At 38.4% G+C, this 16,678-nt stretch overlaps 4 protein-coding genes across 6 annotated transcripts; 2 read left to right on the top strand and 2 right to left on the bottom strand.

Annotated features, from left to right (window-relative positions):
• Window positions 1-541: 541 nt before the first annotated feature.
• On the top strand, window positions 542-4,377 carry LOC149739241 (14-3-3 protein epsilon-like). Its single transcript, XM_089875729.1, has 6 exons — window positions 542-728; window positions 1,286-1,470; window positions 1,842-1,957; window positions 2,468-2,607; window positions 3,257-3,472; window positions 4,057-4,377. The coding sequence occupies exons 1-6, from the start codon at window positions 662-664 to the stop codon at window positions 4,101-4,103; spliced, it is 771 nt and encodes a 256-aa protein (XP_089731855.1). The 5' UTR covers window positions 542-661; the 3' UTR covers window positions 4,104-4,377.
• Window positions 4,378-6,561: 2,184 nt separating this feature from the next.
• On the bottom strand, window positions 6,562-9,413 carry LOC149739240 (uncharacterized). 3 transcript variants are annotated; one of them, XM_089875743.1, is made up of 3 exons: window positions 8,884-9,413; window positions 7,211-7,450; window positions 6,562-7,155 (listed from the first exon to the last, which is right to left on the bottom strand). In XM_089875743.1, exon 3 carries the CDS (start codon window positions 7,054-7,056, stop codon window positions 6,745-6,747), a length of 312 nt encoding a protein of 103 aa, XP_089731869.1. In that variant the 5' UTR covers window positions 7,057-7,155; window positions 7,211-7,450; window positions 8,884-9,413; the 3' UTR covers window positions 6,562-6,744. The 3 variants fall into 3 exon arrangements, with proteins under 3 accessions (XP_089731869.1, XP_089731868.1, XP_089731870.1); XM_089875742.1 differs by having other exon boundaries at window positions 7,211-7,445; XM_089875744.1 differs by lacking the exon at window positions 7,211-7,450.
• Window positions 9,414-10,147: 734 nt separating this feature from the next.
• On the top strand, window positions 10,148-14,511 carry LOC149739239 (uncharacterized). Its single transcript, XM_089875699.1, has 3 exons — window positions 10,148-11,283; window positions 11,347-11,450; window positions 11,509-14,511. The coding sequence occupies exons 2-3, from the start codon at window positions 11,355-11,357 to the stop codon at window positions 14,026-14,028; spliced, it is 2,616 nt and encodes an 871-aa protein (XP_089731825.1). The 5' UTR covers window positions 10,148-11,283; window positions 11,347-11,354; the 3' UTR covers window positions 14,029-14,511.
• A 582-nt stretch (window positions 14,512-15,093) lies between these two features.
• On the bottom strand, window positions 15,094-16,672 carry LOC149739238 (equilibrative nucleobase transporter 1-like). Its single transcript, XM_089875713.1, has one exon. The coding sequence runs from the start codon at window positions 16,530-16,532 to the stop codon at window positions 15,165-15,167; it is 1,368 nt and encodes a 455-aa protein (XP_089731839.1). The 5' UTR covers window positions 16,533-16,672; the 3' UTR covers window positions 15,094-15,164.
• Between the last annotated feature and the right edge of the window lie 6 nt (window positions 16,673-16,678).

The following is a 16,678-nucleotide window of genomic DNA, read 5'->3' as shown; positions in this document are numbered from 1 at the left end:
CCATACTAGGCTAATCTTTAGTGACGTGGTAAGTATGATGAAAGCAGAACCAAGTGTCTCGTCAGCTTTTGGTTAAATCTTTTATTTTAGATGGTATTAAAAGGCGTATCATCAATGTAATTAGAACACTGGTTTAGTAACAGATATATTACAGAGAGTTCTAAGCACAAAACGATTCTGGCTGTTTTTATGAACAGCTTAGGCGGAGAACTAGTTACTTAAAAGAACTGGTGAGCACTGTTTTAACTAACGATGGTCGAAATAAGTTACAGTGCGCATATCTTTTACAATAGGACAATTTTTTACAAAACAGGTTTGAGATGATGAAAATTCTTCGTTCGTTTTGCTGGTACATAATAGAAATACAATACTTCCAATTAATACTGTTAAGGGGAATCCCATAGTTCCTTTTTTCCGAGAACTGAGATGTTGTAATTTTGGGTGTGATTCACCGTATTTTCTAGATTGTTTTGCCTGTAAAAGCTTGTTTTAATATGTATTATTAATCAGTCATCGTAGTTTAGAAAGTTTTTTTCAATATATTGTTTAATTACGTTTGCAGCGCTGCCAAAACGTTTAGGCGTCTATAATTGTTACTGTTTTGTGTCATTTCGACATCCAATTTGTATCTATAGTAATCGAAGCATTCGTAACCGTAATTATGTCTACTGAGCGCGAGGACTTTGTATATCAAGCTAAACTAGCTGAGCAAGCTGAAAGATACGATGGTAAGTGAATTAAAACGCTTCAAAACCGATGGTACATAACTGGTCAATTTCTGTAAATTGTCGGGCGTAACCGATTAATGTAAAATGTGCGTTAAAATGTTTTATATTGTATAATTCTTAAAAATATTGTTTTCTCCTGCTTAATACGATGTTTACGTTAAATATTGACAAAACACCAATATATTTTGACTTTTTTATGTTGTTGTTTTGCCCATAATGTATCTTGAAACTTTTAAAAGTTCTATTTCTGCTCGTAGGTTTTTCCAATATTCTTTGTTTGACCAATTTATTATGGTATTCCTAAATTGACACGCCCAGTGTTTGGATTTATATTGTTTCAATTGTTTTAAAGGTATGTCGGTGCTAGTAAGGAATCCTACCCCTATGTTATCTGCTAACCAATGACCCAACTAACACTTTCGACAAGCCCATTTGTAATCTACCGGAGGGTTCTTTACTAGTGCTGGCATCACAACATGTCACCCCAGGCACCCCAATATTAGGCTTGTGGTCAAATCTGCGAGCTATTAACCTTTAACTGCTTCATATTATTATAGAAATGGTTGAGCAAATGAAGAAGATTGCCCAGTTGGGCATCAGCTTGACAGTTGAAGAGCGAAACTTACTTTCCGTTGCTTACAAGAATGTTATCGGGGCTCGGCGTGCCTCGTGGAGGATCATAAGCAGCATTGAAATGAAAGAAGGTTCAAAAGCTCAGATGCCAAGTGACTATAGACAACAGGTATACTACTATTTCACACCATTGGGCCAAAGGGCCTAACCTGGTAATTTTCTGCATTGCATTAACCAGTGGACTTTTGAAACGAAAGTTAAATTTTAATCATTAGAATACGCACCCAATTTTGTACAGTGTTTACACAATATAATTTTGTACTTGTACTAAAATATCAGTCATAAGATAGTCTTCTAATTTCAGTCATTTGAAAGTTGAAAAAAGTTGTGCTTCCATTATAAACACTTAATACAAAGTAAACAGTATGTGTTTAAAAGCAGTTAAACATAAAATTAAGTGGATCTTTTAATTTTTGTGCTGTACATATTACGGCATACTCCCCACTGAAATAAAATATTTATAAGATGTTTATGTTAAAGGTTGAAGAGGAACTGAAGAACATATGCCACGATATTCTGTGCGTGATTGATCAACACTTGCTACCTCCAAGTAAAACGGACCAAGATATTGAATCTCAAGTGTTTTATCATAAAATGTAAGATTGGTGATCAAATATATAGTAGGTTGGGGGAAGATGGGACACTTTTTTATTCGATTTCCTTGTCCCATTTGGTAGTAAACAAAGAAAATGCAAAGAATTATAAAAGCGTTTCCCCACGACTCACATAGACCGTTGTTAATTGTTTAAAACACGGTCAGGACGTTTAGATATTATGTGCTAAAGGTGTCCTATCTTCCCCCACCCTACTGTATAGTTTAAACTCATAAGACTGGTTCATTATTGAGGCCCAACCTATACTAAAATAGGGTTAATGTGAACTCTGCCAAAAACCCCAGCTCCCCTTGCTTGCTTCCTCTTAGGACAAAAAACCTTGAGTACAAAAACCCAATGCAGGTTCAGACTTTTGGACTGTTTTATGACTTTTTAAAAAATAAAAAAAATACAAATTGGACTGTTTTATAACTTTTTTAAAAGTGAAAAAAAACACAAATTGGTCTGTTTTGTAACTTGATTTTTAAATTTCACTTTAAACTAACTTCCCAGGAAAGGAGACTACCACAGGTACTTAGCTGAGTTTGAGACTGGCCAGGAAAGAAAAAATGCAGCTGAGGACAGTTTAACTGCTTACAAAGCTGCAAGTGATGCAGCAGGTAAACTACCAACCACTCATCCCATTAGACTTGGTAAGTGAATAGAAGTTATATTATATGCTACTACTTCTACATGATAGGGTTATAACACAATTGTATGTTAGGGATCTGTTTGCGTTAAATTTTTAAAATTTATGTTTTGCTTTCATGATAGTTATATTTTGTTGCTGCCAGGTCTATTATAAGTGTGAACAAGATCTTCTGACAGTTTTTAGTTTTGTTGTTTAAAACACTAGTCTTTTTTACAGTTTGATACTCAGTGTTTGCCCTAGTATCTTGTACAAGAACATATATAGGCCACAATAATAGTGGGGGTCCAGTCTCAAACCTGTACCATTTGGACTAAGCAGACACGCTAACGCTAATTGGACTATAAGCAGACACGCTGCTGTCTGTGCCACAATAGAATAGCAACACAACTGAGCAATTTACAGGCACAGCATTATTTCTATTAGTTGGAGAAACTCTGCTGTATGGGGAAGAAGGATTAACTTTAAACATCTGAAAGTTATTGCAGCATAGTTTCGCAATATACCACATGGCATTGAATAGTAATAGTAATAGTTGTGGCGTAATGGCTTCAATGTTAATATAATACTAAAATGACTAAAGGTAATAAAATATGGTTATGGTATGTTATGTACAATATTCGTCTGTTCTACATTTTCCATTACATACTCAGGTTTGGCTCTCAACTTCTCTGTGTTCTATTATGAGATCCTAAACTCTCCTGATCGAGCGTGTAGATTGGCCAAGGAAGCTTTTGATCAAGCTATTGCTGAGTTAGATACGCTGTCAGAGGAATCATACAAGGATTCAACTTTGATCATGCAGTTATTGCGTGATAACCTTACATTGTGGACCTCTGACATGCAGGGGGACGCCGAGGGGCATGAGGGTGGGCATCTTGTTGTTTTATGATCTTATACTGCATCCTAATGTTAACCATTAGGATTAGGTTTTTGTAATTGAGTAATACTGTGTCCTTACGTGTGGAATATTAAAACTAGGGTTCATCCCAAATCAAAGGGTGCGGTTATACCATATGAGCTCATATGCTGTGTTCCTTAAAGATTAAAATTGGGATTTCACAAGTTAAAGCCAATATTTCCCAACCTTACCTAATACTCACTGACCCTTAACCGCTTCAGGCTTTTTTTTCAATATAACGAACATCCTCTTGGTGAACTTTAACAACTAGCATCCACTATTCTATGTGGATGAGGTCCGCAGCATCGCACGCCATGGGTCCTAGGATTTAGGCCACGATTGGCCCATTACCCCAACACCCGGAGGCCGGAGTCCTTGGCTACTTTAGGTCTTTGAAATGACCACATAATTGTTACAAAAAAGCACATTTTTGTGTTTATTTTGTTCTATCTCATACCTCTTTTTTACCCCGCATTTCTTATACAAAGGTTTATTATTATTTGTAAACCTATGTTATTATACCGCAGTTAAACTTCCAAACTTTATCCACAGGCAACACTGATGAGGTGCAAGAAATGCATGCCACTGATGCGTCATAAACTTGGCATTATTAACTTTGTGACATCACAGCTAATTTGCATACCAGCAAATATTTTAGCCCAGCAGTTTGTAAATTTCTTTCAAACAGAATATTAAATCTGCAATTGTATTTCCATGTTCGAATGACGGCTAAAGGATTTTGGGGATAGAATTATTTGTTGCTACGGTGCAGACTTTTAATCACCATTACTCAAAAATGTTTTTATGTTTTATTTCCCGGTCTTTGTAGTTCGTGTCATGTCTGCTTGCAAATATAACCTATAGAATATGTAACATTAATATGTATGCATGAGGTGCGGAGCTATATATATATGTAGGTAGCACACATCACAAAAATGTTGTTCTGCGGGAAACGGTTCCATCCATTCCTACTGATAAAAATGTTCTAACCGAACAAGCTAGAAATCGAGTAAGCTGTGTACGTTAATAGGTTTGGTTGCATAACCACCATTAAGCGTGAATATGTCGATTTATTATGAACGGGTAAGAAGAATTGCTTTCATACACCTGGATGAATGTACCGTATTTGTCATTTCGACACGTTTTAAGCCTAAGGGATAACATGCGTGGGCTTGCCGCATCTGCATAAAAATGCCAATGGTGGGTGTGCGGGAACAGTTTAACGGTCGTGCTTATCTCAACGAACCAACTCCATGACGCTAGGTCGACAACTTAATTTATTAGCGGACAGACGGGTGGCATCCGGTTAGGGACAAACGTTAGGAGAGCAAGCGTATCTGCCCTCTCAACACAGAAAATAGGAGGGATTTTATAGCATGAAACGTGTGCGCCAACACAAAACACGGAAGAGTTAATTGACACCACAGAATGGTAGGCTGTTATACCATTTCCTTATAGTAATGGGAAAAGCGCAGGATGTGTCGCTTAATCATAAACACAATACGCCAGATGTAATAGTTACGCAACACAGCTGTTTAATATTTAATCTATATGCATTAAGGTTATTCGGATAAACTAAAATATATACCTGTGCTCGAAACACACTCAATCGCTAAACCACCTTGTCACTTTAAATAACAATTGTGAACGAAAAGTTATCATTAGTTGGGAACACAAACCAGTTAAAATGAGGTATAGTAGGGGTGGTGATAGATGGGACACCTTCAGTACATAATATCCAAAAAGCTTTATCCGGTTTTAAACAATTAACAACGGTCTGTGAAAGTCGTGAGCATATGGACTTGTAATTCTTTGAATGTTATTTGTTTACTACCAAATGGGACGAGAAAACAGAATGAAAAGGTGTTTCATCTTCCCCCACCTTACTATATACGTCCGTCACCTCTTCTTTAGTTTAGATTAAACAACCAAATGCGTTACAATAGTAGCGGTAATGGGAGACACGGTTGATTAACCTCCTGTAGGGAGGCTGTTGCGTGTTTTGGGAACCACAGCGGGATATAATTGGACTGCCGGGTCGACTAAGGGAAATAGGCCAGCAGGACAGGAAGACGGTAATGAAATGGTTGATGGATGACATATATAGGACGGGAATGCTAAAACAATATCAACAGTACATGCATACATTTAACCGCCGATTATAAAATAGTTGTCCTTGCGTGGTCAAATATCTAGTTATATGGGTGCCGTCTTCTTAAACCGGGATGCCTTGATGACTTAGACGATGCCAGGCCCAATGCTGCAACAGGTGGGCATTTCTTTGTAAAGACAGAACATAGGTATTTGGTATTTATTACCGCTGGTAATAAATAAATGCAAATAACTTGTACCTAGTAACTTACAAGATATAATGAACTATAGTTACAGGTCAAGGTAACCGACAAAACTCTTTGCTAAACTTGGCAACCTCATTTTTGTAGTGAAATACGATCTCTATGTTACACGTCCCGATAAAAACGACCAACCCTGACCGTTCTATTCATTTTATACCCGACGTGAACTAAGACTTGACAGAGATAACTTGACTATACAGCTCTGTACTCGAACTTTTTACGCTCTCTTGTTTTTTAAACAACTTTTTGACCAGGGACATGTCGTTTAATGCAGCAAGACTCCCAAATCTGGGGTTGCGTGACAAACTTCAGGGGTCGCGATAGTTCACCAATTTTACATAAAGTACTGCATGGAAGCTTTGATTTGCCAGTCATCTAGAAATACTTCATCAAGGTTGAATCACCGGCACCTCATCGTTTTCCAGCTTCGACAAGGTCGACTACTGTATTACATTCACATGCAAGCAACCTATTGTACTGAAAAGATGGGAAGTCGGTTTCGGTTAGTATCTCAGCTGAGTGTAACCATGGCTTATTGTTGCAATGTTTCAGCATCTTCTTATAGTTGTTTTCACCAATCTTATCTTATGCTCATCTTTATAGCTATACGTTTACCTATACTATGGATAAATCCTGGTTTTCCAGTAAGTCTCACTCCACCACTTACTTCGCTCGTCTCCATTTTTGTGGCATAAGGTTGGGGTAAGATGCTCCTTATTTTTATTCTCTGTATCGGCTTTTTTAATAGTAAACAACGAATATTTACAGAATAAAACATTCGCGAGATTCATTATTAATAGTGCGGTGGGTTTATGTGAAGACGAGGTACACCGGGGTATTGTTTATGAACCAGAACAGCCGTGCTTCACCGACTGTCGTTGCCTCCCTATTCATTCGTCCATTCGTCCATTCGTCCATTCGTCCATTCGTCCATTCGTCCATTCGTCCATTCGTCCATTCGTCCATTCGTCCATTCGTCCATTCGTCCATTCGTCCATTCGTCCATTCGTTCATTCGCCCATTCGCCCATTCGCCCATTCGTCCATTCGCCCATTCGTCCATTCGTCCATTCGTCCATTCGTCCATTCGTCCATTCGTCCATTCGTCCATTCGTCCATTCGTCCATTCGTCCATTCGTCCATTCGTCCATTCGTCCATTCGTCCATTCGTCCATTCGTCCATTCGTCCATTCGTCCATTCGTTCATTCTTTAAACCAAAGGTGTGAGACACGATGCTGCTACCATTGCAGGTGTGTGTGTGTGTGTGTTGTGGAATTTCGTCAACGTAAGTTGACGCCTGTATAAATACTTTTGGTATTGACTCTATTGAGACTGTGAGGTGTACTAGATACCAATAGAAGCCTCTAGACTGGGGACCAAAGGATCGAGGCGAGGTACATATGTTGCTACCATTGTTGACGTGTATTACTTGAGGCGAGGTGTACTTTATACGGTTATTGCTCCAATGGTTTGACCAAATTGTTAGTTAGATAGAAAACTTGTTGCCTGCATGAATCCACGATTTTGTTTAGCGTTGAACAAAATGTAATCTATCGACGCCAACATCATCCACGCCTCATCGAGTTCCTAAACTGAGCGAAATATCTCATTATGATGCAAAAACAAAGTGTACACAATAGTATAACAATGATCCCAGCTAGAAATTTATAAATCGGGAAGAAACTAAAGTCCAATCTTCATTAGTTGCAAGCTTATGTATAAGTGGAGATGTTTAGCGTTGTTGTATAAGGGCGGCTCCAATGGTTGTTAATCCTTCTATAAGCTTATCGACGCAGTGAACTTTTCTCCCCGATAGCTTAGTAGGTAGCAGTATATAGATTAAAGACAATGCCACCAGCTCAATTGTTTGACGCATTTATTGCGCAGAAAAACGATAACAGAAAACAACTCGCAAAAGAGTAATCACGAAATGCGTGATATCGAATGTTTTTTCGCCCTTTCATAATGAAATGACAAACAGTAAAAATGTAATAAAACGCCCAGTTAGTTTGCCCCGAAGGACGTGAAACGTCAGTAAATATTAGAAGACGGACATAAAAAAAGGTTCTAAAGAACCTGGAGTATTTTAACTACCTTGACGATACTTTATTTGTCTCCTTTTGAGTCTATACAAAAAATAAGCATTTTTTATGATTGCCGAAATGATAGTCACGAAAAACCGGTGTCGCGGAAATCTGGTTCCCAAGAAATCTGGTTCCCATCGGCTACTGCGCATGCGCAGACACAATGCATTTTTATCAGAAATCTAAAAATCTGGTTCCCAGAAGTTAACTTGAATACACGTAGGCATGTTTTTAGATAGTTTATTCTATTTAATGTAAAAATGAAGGTTTGTCGCCCTTATTTGTTGTCGATGACGTGATATGGGCAGTAGTCATTGGTCATACGGTATTATGTATAATTTAGGTTAAAATACAGCCTACATTTTTGTTAAGAAGATAAATCTTTAAAAAGAATTAGAGTATAAAATACTTCGCATCTAACAACTGGTATTTTTAGTCGCAACCAGCATAGTTTTGAATTCCTCATAATACAGGTTTTTCTGGCCTATGGGAACCAGATTTCTTGGGAACCAGATTTCCGCGACACCGGTTGTTACAGAGGCATAAGTTGTACGCATTTAATCTTGAGAGTTAAGTATATTATGTTGTAAAATTAGATTAAATATACTACTTTCCCACATCAACCGCTACATATGCTATAGTTAGGCAGATAGTTCAACTGCGCTTGCGCTACACAACGTGTCAATCAAACGACTTTTAAAAACATTGACGCCAAAAGTGATCATGGAAATTGTGAGATAATATTGGTTTGAAAATAAGACGATAAATGCACATATTTTGCAGCTGTTTTAATGAGATCTGACTTCTTTGCATGGGAATTGCCAAGTTGATTTTGTTTAGTCGAGATCTTGGTACCACACAATGCTTAAAGGTCAACGTTATCAACTTATCATTGCATATTTGTTTTTCGTCGCAGTGTCTTTTTCTGATCTTCGTCTTACCTTTAGGCATCTGACACGTTTACCACACTCTTTCCATGTGCTGATACTTTCTTTTACCTCCTAACCTGCTTAAGCGGCGTTGATAAATAGGACTACTGAGAACAACACGAACTCTTTATATAGAATTACAACACGCGCTTCACGAAAGGAAACCGACCAGGTTGTAGGTGACACACATATGTATCCGGACATGCTGGAAAGGCTGGCAATCGCATAAAATTAACCAGTACTACACAGGAAGTCAATTGAACTGGTGCTCAACTTGCGGTTTGTAACATGGATGTTGGTGACTTAATGGGAGATCGTTTAGGCGCACACTTTTGCTATGTTTGACGTTAAAAGTGCTTATACATAAATACTTCTCCATATTAGCTCGCGCCGCAGAATCAGTAAACAATGCTCGCCATTGTATGTCGAAACAAAGACGCCTGCAGCTACTTTTGTTCAATTTTAAACGATGCCCATTCATTAACTCGCGTTTTTCTTTTTTGCAAAAAATGCCTGCAAAGATGATTTTGCAACGTTTGCAAAAAAGTCGTGCACTGTTGACGCCAACCGGAAAACCTCGTTTTCTGAACGCAGGTCAATTGGTCACGCTTGGTTGCAGAAAACGTTTTTCTTTGTGGAATGTGGCGAGCAGCTTGCCTCGCCGCGCGATATTATTACTTTATACGGCACAAAAATCGTGGCGCTTGTTTGCCATGAGGCACAAGACGTGTTAACAGGTTACTAGAAAACTTAGAAGTGTAAACTGACGTCAATGTTTAATTACCAGTGTTAGCCGATGTTGCAACAGTTAACAGATCTTGAGTCGTGACATTAGTGGCCAGGTGTAATCGTGTTTGTTTGAATAGGTCAATGGTGAACGTTTTCAACTTGCAAACTATTTTTACCAATTGTTGTTAAAAAATCGTTTTTTTTTTTTATGATAAACAGGTGATTTATCTGGTTCGTAAACCAAAATAGGTTTGTACGCGTATGTGCACACCTTCACGTAGCATAAAGATAAGCTTTCTGTAGTTACAGACGCTGGGACGCATAACACATAGCGGTGCGCACACCATAGGTTAAGAATCACTGGTGTAAACTGGTCTAAAAGCTGTTTTTAGCAGTGTTTAAAGCTGTAAATTTAGTTAATTTGTCAGGTTGGTAAACCAAAATAAGTTTGTTCGTATACGCCGTGGACATCTTCATGTACCGTAGGATACCGTAGTATCAGACTCAAAGTCTATATATAACTCTTCTGAGACGCATACCATAGCGGTGCGCACACTAAAAATCTATTTCACGAGTGCCCTAAGCTGTGAATTTACGAAAGTATCGTGGGTGCACTATAATTTTAGGTTAACCGCACCCGTCTTACGATGACCCGACTTCTTGACTATAGGTCGGCAATTCGTCTTATCAGACGAACGAGCGGCATCAGGCAAACTGATTCAGGCTAGAGACAAAACATGAGGACAGCCGAGGATGAGAGCGGTCGTGTTGCAATGATAACACGAAAATGGGAGGGCTTTATAGCATTTTCCCAGATCACAGAGCTTTTTATCACTTCCTAAATCACAGGAAGCGCGCAAACTGTGACGTTTAGAACAGAATGGCAGACTGGCATAAAATGTTCTAGGTCACAGGAAACACAAAAGATGTGTTTGATGCTTAAGCATATAATAATGTTCAATCTTTATGCATTAAGTTAAGTTTGGATAAACTATGCATTGAATCTGTACTCAAAACACAGTCAATCGGTGCAAAAGCAATACTAGATTTATAATTTCTTTACTTTATTGTGACGTAACAATAGTTGTTCTAGAAAAATTAGTTTGAATTTTTATAGATTTTGTCTGTGTCTATTTTTAAGTTAACATTACTAATAGGTTGTTACTGAGATGTGTATTGACAACTGTACTCATTCAAGTTATCTAGATACCCGATATCGCATTGGGGAGTTCGCAGTTCCTAATAACATGTTTTATATCCTGTTTAGCATGCCTGCCTTTATGTAAGGATTCAAAAGTTAGTTTTTAGCTGTAGGAAACCGAAGTCTCTAGTCTCTAGTCTAGTTGATCGTGCATTAATATGTCATAGTATTCCGTTTTATCATACTTTGTGTAACAACGCCATTACTATGTATTATGTAAAATATACTTGGCGAAGACACAGCACCGTGTCACCGTATGTATACTGTATACTGGTTAGCCTATTTGAGTTTGGATCTGGCCATAATGAACTGTATTATCTATTTAAAGTCATGACAGTGGTTTGAATCATAGCTAGAGCCCCCTGCGGCAGTAGTTCGGCCAAGCGCAGCGTATGATACGTGGTATACTTAGGTACGAATTAATTAATTGTTAAAGTAGGTCTAGGAGAATGTTTGTAGTTTGATTCTTTAACAGCTTTGTCGTAAGTTGGACTTAACTTAGTTGTATTAATATATTATTGTTGTTAAAACATGTTTTGTTGCAGCTTACAAAATGGTTGAAAGTTATTCAGTAATGCCAACACATAACTTAGATTTCCCATTTAATGGTGGCCTTCAGCACGATGCTGCCTCGCCCCCAATTTACCAGGTAGCAAACTACTTTTACAATTTTTACGGCAAGTTATAAAACTTTTATCGCTAAACAGGCCACACCAGTTGTACGAACGCCTTCTAACCAATCAGATCTTGGAGTTTCTCATTCAATTGATGACGACATAGTCCCCATTGTTGGTCAACTGCAGCAGAACTATTCGTTCACAGAGGAAAATTCTAGACCGGAACAAATTGTCCTTTCAAGGCCAAATCATCATCACTTTCAGCCAATTTATTTAAACAGAAACGCAAATGCACACGAAGGAAACACTTCTGTGCGTTACATAACCAATCCGAACCAAGTGGATACTCGCGTGTGCTTAAATACGAATGTACAGTGCTCAAATACTGTGGGATACCATATGAACAATAATGTACATAAGTTGAACACTCGTAATGTACACCAGTTGAACACTAATTTTAATGTACATTACGGGAACATTAATGTACAACAAATCAATAGAAATCACCAACAAGTGGGTACCAATCAGCATCAAGTGAATACAAATCACCAACAAGTGAATACTGTTCCACAAGAATGTAATGGTTTTCATCCTACTATTAACAATTACGCACAACAAACGTTTGTTTACTTGCCGGTTTTGGCCCCACAACACAACCAAGATTATTTGCAACATCAATTACAACTAGAACAAGTAAAACAACAACAAAAGTTGGGACCGCAACAATTCTATGACAAAATAGCCGCTGATATACATGGCCGAAGTTTTATACAACAGAAAGTAGTAAGAGAAACACCACGGCATCAATGGCAATTTATGGATGATCTAACAAAACTAGAAGCAATGAAGAGCAAATACCAATTGTTAAGAAAGGAACAAAACTTTGAATCAGAAACGACAAAAAGACAAGAATTTGTGCAATACCAATTACGACTAGAAATAGCAAAGCAACAAAAAAAGTTGGGACTGCAACCTTTCGATGAGAAAATGGTTCCTGATTTTCATGCCCGACGAATTGTAACACCACAAAAACAAAAGCAACAACTTTTAAATGATCTAACACAATTGAATGGAATACAGAACAAAAACAGAGTGTTAAGTTTGGAACCAAACTGTACAACAAAGCCTCCACCCTGCTACACACCGAATATAAAACCGCGAAGTAAGGCGCGTAAAGTTAGTGATGTACAGAAAAAGAAGTTTGGTAAAACCACGCCAAACCGAAACGATCCACAACAGAATCAAATGGAAGCGTCAAACCCGATGCCTATACAACAGAACGTAACTTTGCAATATCCAGTGCAACCACGCACGAACCAACAAGCAGAAAGACCAAAAACATCGGTAAACCACAATTTAGCCACGGTTAATAGGGAACAAAAACAGCAAAATCTAAATTCTTTGTTAAAGCGAATCCTTAACGGCCGGCAGAGTATTTCAAAAGTATCGAAAAAACGTAAGAGAGATACAGATGTCTCACCTAACACTGTTGTTGCAACTAACGCACGAGTTCCGCCTGCGTATCCAGGAGAATACCACTGCCAGCCAAAAAATGAAGTGTCTAAACCCTTTGTCAACTTCGACGCTGTGAAGAAAAACAATCACGGAAACGATGCCTTTGGTTCTGATAGTTCAGATGAAAACGATTGCATCTCTGACATTAAAATAGTGTCTTATTGTTCATTGGCTGATTTACATGCTGGACAACCAGAGACAGATATTCCTTGCAGTTCTGCTGCATGCGTGCAAAAGAATTCAAAAAACAACACTGGGGAAATTGAGAAAAAAGACCCACATTGTCAACAAAAAGATGCAGTGAAGACCGTTCAATGTTCGGAGGAAGAAAGTTTAATTGTGAAAGAAAACTTGAATACAACTGTCGCGCCGGCAAGCAAGAGTGTACCGCTGCCGAAGTCCGAAGAGTCGGAAAACCAAAAAGTCGCAAATTCCGCCAAGCGAAATACCGTGGCCAAATGTTCGGATAGAAAAAACATTTTTGAACAAATTCTTAATGATCTCTATGCTGATCACGTGTCTCCTGTGACGCCTAACATGGATACTACCTTGTCGGTATCTGAAAATCACTTTTTTTCTTGTGACGTAACGAAACCTTCAGCGGCGAAGAATAAAGTAGCTGATGACGTCATCAAGACCAATATCAATGACACCACACAAAGTTCAGAAGAAACTTCAAATTGTGACGACACCAAACGCGGGAGGAAAAATGCTTTGGATGACGTCACCATCAAACATTCCAATGACGTCACAACCAAGCATTGTGATGACGTTAGCATAAAAAAGTCGCAGAATAATTCAAAAGCCATTTCCAGTGATAACATACCAATACCTTCGGGAATAGAATCGAAACCTTCTGTTGCAGAAGCTTCCACAACCACTAAAGATTCAGATCAAAAATCACCCTTACCCGCTAAGCGAAGAGTCCGCGCTCGATTGACGACCAGATCAAAGTCGCGCCCGCCGCGTTTTAACGCCGTCATCGATTATCTTAAAAAAAAAGAAAAACTCAAAAAACCGTTGTCGCGTCATAATATGCGCAATTGTTACGTCATACTAAAAAGACTTCCCAACTCTGCATTAATTCGCGGTTGACAAACGATCGACTTTATTTGTTGTTCTAACTTTCTTGTTTTTTGCTAAGTTTCGTTCTTCAATTATTTAAACTGCCATTCAAGTATTTGTGAAATACTGCCGCGTAATAATGAGCATTATGACGTACAACCAAACCGTGAACTCTTAACCTTGGTTCTTCGACTCCTTCCATCACGAGCATTTCCGAACTCCTGATAACAACTTGCCTGCTTTATGCCTTGATAACACGTCTCTATAAACAGATCCTCTGGTTAAAAATCACTTTTTTTACCAAGCTGTTTACTTACGCTACGCTTGGTAGCAACAACAGCAGAGTACATTCTTTTTCTGGAGCACTCCTACTGTATATTCTACGTTCAGGTCTTAATTATTTTCACGATTTTTCGTATATTTTCTCGCCATCCGTATTGTGACGGTACTTTTTTACTTTATGTAATGCGTTCAAGTTCGATTATCGCTTAAGTACACTTGACTCTATAGAAAGTTGTAACTACAACTATTTACATGGTGTTAAAATTGAAACTGCCTGTAATATATTTTCAACATCTTAGTTTTAAAAGTGTCTATACGGTCTGTGGGGTAAAACGGAACACCTTTAGAACATAATATCCAATTATCTTGATCGTGTTTTAAACAATTAACAACAGTCCATGGCAGTCGTGAGAATACGCTTTTATAACTCTTGTAGCGTTTTTTTGCTTACGAGAAATAGAATAAAAAGATATCCCATCTCCTCCACCCTACTACACATTAAAGATTAATTTATCATTGTCTAGGTTTTAGCTTTTGAATTTTCCGAATCGTTTAAAAGCGAGTGACTCATGAAACCATACTATACTAATAATAACATAGCGTATAGTAGGATGAAAAAAGATAGAACACCTTTTCGTTCTATTTGCTTGCCCCGTTTGGTAGTAAACAAAGAACATTCAATGAATTATAAAACCGTATCCTCACGACTTCCATAAACCGTTGTTTACTGTTTGAAACACGATCAGAATGAATATTATGTACTGAAGGTGTCCCGTCTTAAACATTGGCGTGACGACGCACCACTAGCACAAATTTTTTATTTGCAACAAATTGTGATTGCTACCCAAACGTGTAAAAATCAAATTGCATAAAACCATCACAAATTAGGCGGCGCGGCTTTTAACGAAAATAAGCACCGAATGGACGACGGTGACCGATACCATGGCGATCATGACGTAATTAGTTACGATAAATTTCGGATCATACGAATTAGCAAGGCTAAATATTCCGTATGTACTAAAGCCAAAAACCCCGGCCAGTGCCATACTTATACCATACAGTTTGCCTAAATGTCGAGACGGAAAAGCTGTGGCGATAAACGAACTTATACTTGAATACAAAAATGAACGAGTTAGGATAAACAATATAAAAGTACCAATAGTGTTCTGTAAGGCTGTAGCTATTGAGAAGCCAACTGCTAGCAACGTCGTGCTAAATGTAGACGCGAACAGCCCTCTCCATTTTGATTTGGCAACACTTTTCCCACGGTTGAAGTTATATGACGTCACAGTGTCAGTTATGATGCCATTAATAGGACCAACGAACAATCCGAGGCAAAGTAAAATTCCAAATATGTTAGTTAAGTTACTGATATTTGCAGCAGGCTCAAATGCTTGCAACCAATCTACGAAACTTCCGAGAAAGAAAATAACCCTAAGATGCAACAACAGTGTGTAAATTAAACTCGTCCAAAAGATTGGGGTAAGAAGACATTTCAGGAGACTTTTATTTTGTTCATCTGGTTCGTCCATGTCACCAATGACATCATTATCTTGAGTTTTAGGCGTTTTCGAGCAACTTATAGCTTTTAGCTCGTAAATCCCGAATTTAACGTCTGTGTCCTTCATCGGGTAGTGGAAAGAATATCTGGGCATGAGGGTGTATGTTTTTACCCATGGGAACACGCTGCACGCGGCGTATATGGATAAGATAACACGCAGAGATGTGCCGGAATCGTAAGCTAGCTTCACTATCAAAAAGAAAAGAGTCCCAGAATCGAAGGAACCGTTTACGAGGGTTATCACTGTCGCTCTACCGCCACCTGCCGGATTTCCCAACTGTAGATTCGATATCAGTAGGTGGAGCCCTCCGATAGCGAGAGAAATGGCCCCTGGGAATAACAGGTTTGGTGTTTCTGGAGTTGATGCAGCTAGAAAAATCACACCAAGAGTTAGAAACATGGTTGCTATTGAGCGAAACAGCCATGTACCGAACCTATCGAAGATATATCCGCCAAACGGGGCTATCATAACCATGACTGATGTTGCTGACGTAAATACCAAATTCAACATTTCTTTGCTTTCTGTACACGTCATCAGTGACGTCACGTTTGTCACGTTAGGACAGAGGTGAGAAAAATATCCGTTTTGGATCAGAACATATTCGAACGTCGGCCAACCGTATATTGCACCACTAAAAAACAAGTTTTCGGCGCACGCAAATGCGATACTAATATAATGCATTAACTGCATTGTAAACTCCAGGAATCTTGTAGATATAATTGGGAAACGCCACAGACACAGAGCAGTCTGTTATACCTCTAGTTACTAACCGTATGCCTGTATATAAAGAAAAATCTTAACATAGGTCTGTTGCAGCCACGCTTTTAGCTGATATA

Source organism: Ciona robusta, chromosome 3 (assembly GCF_009617815.1).
Source record: "Ciona robusta chromosome 3, ASM961781v2".
NCBI classification, from domain to species: domain Eukaryota; kingdom Metazoa; phylum Chordata; class Ascidiacea; order Phlebobranchia; family Cionidae; genus Ciona; species Ciona robusta.
Note: the sequence above shows the minus strand (reverse complement) of the source record. Positions and strands in the feature narration are given on the sequence as shown.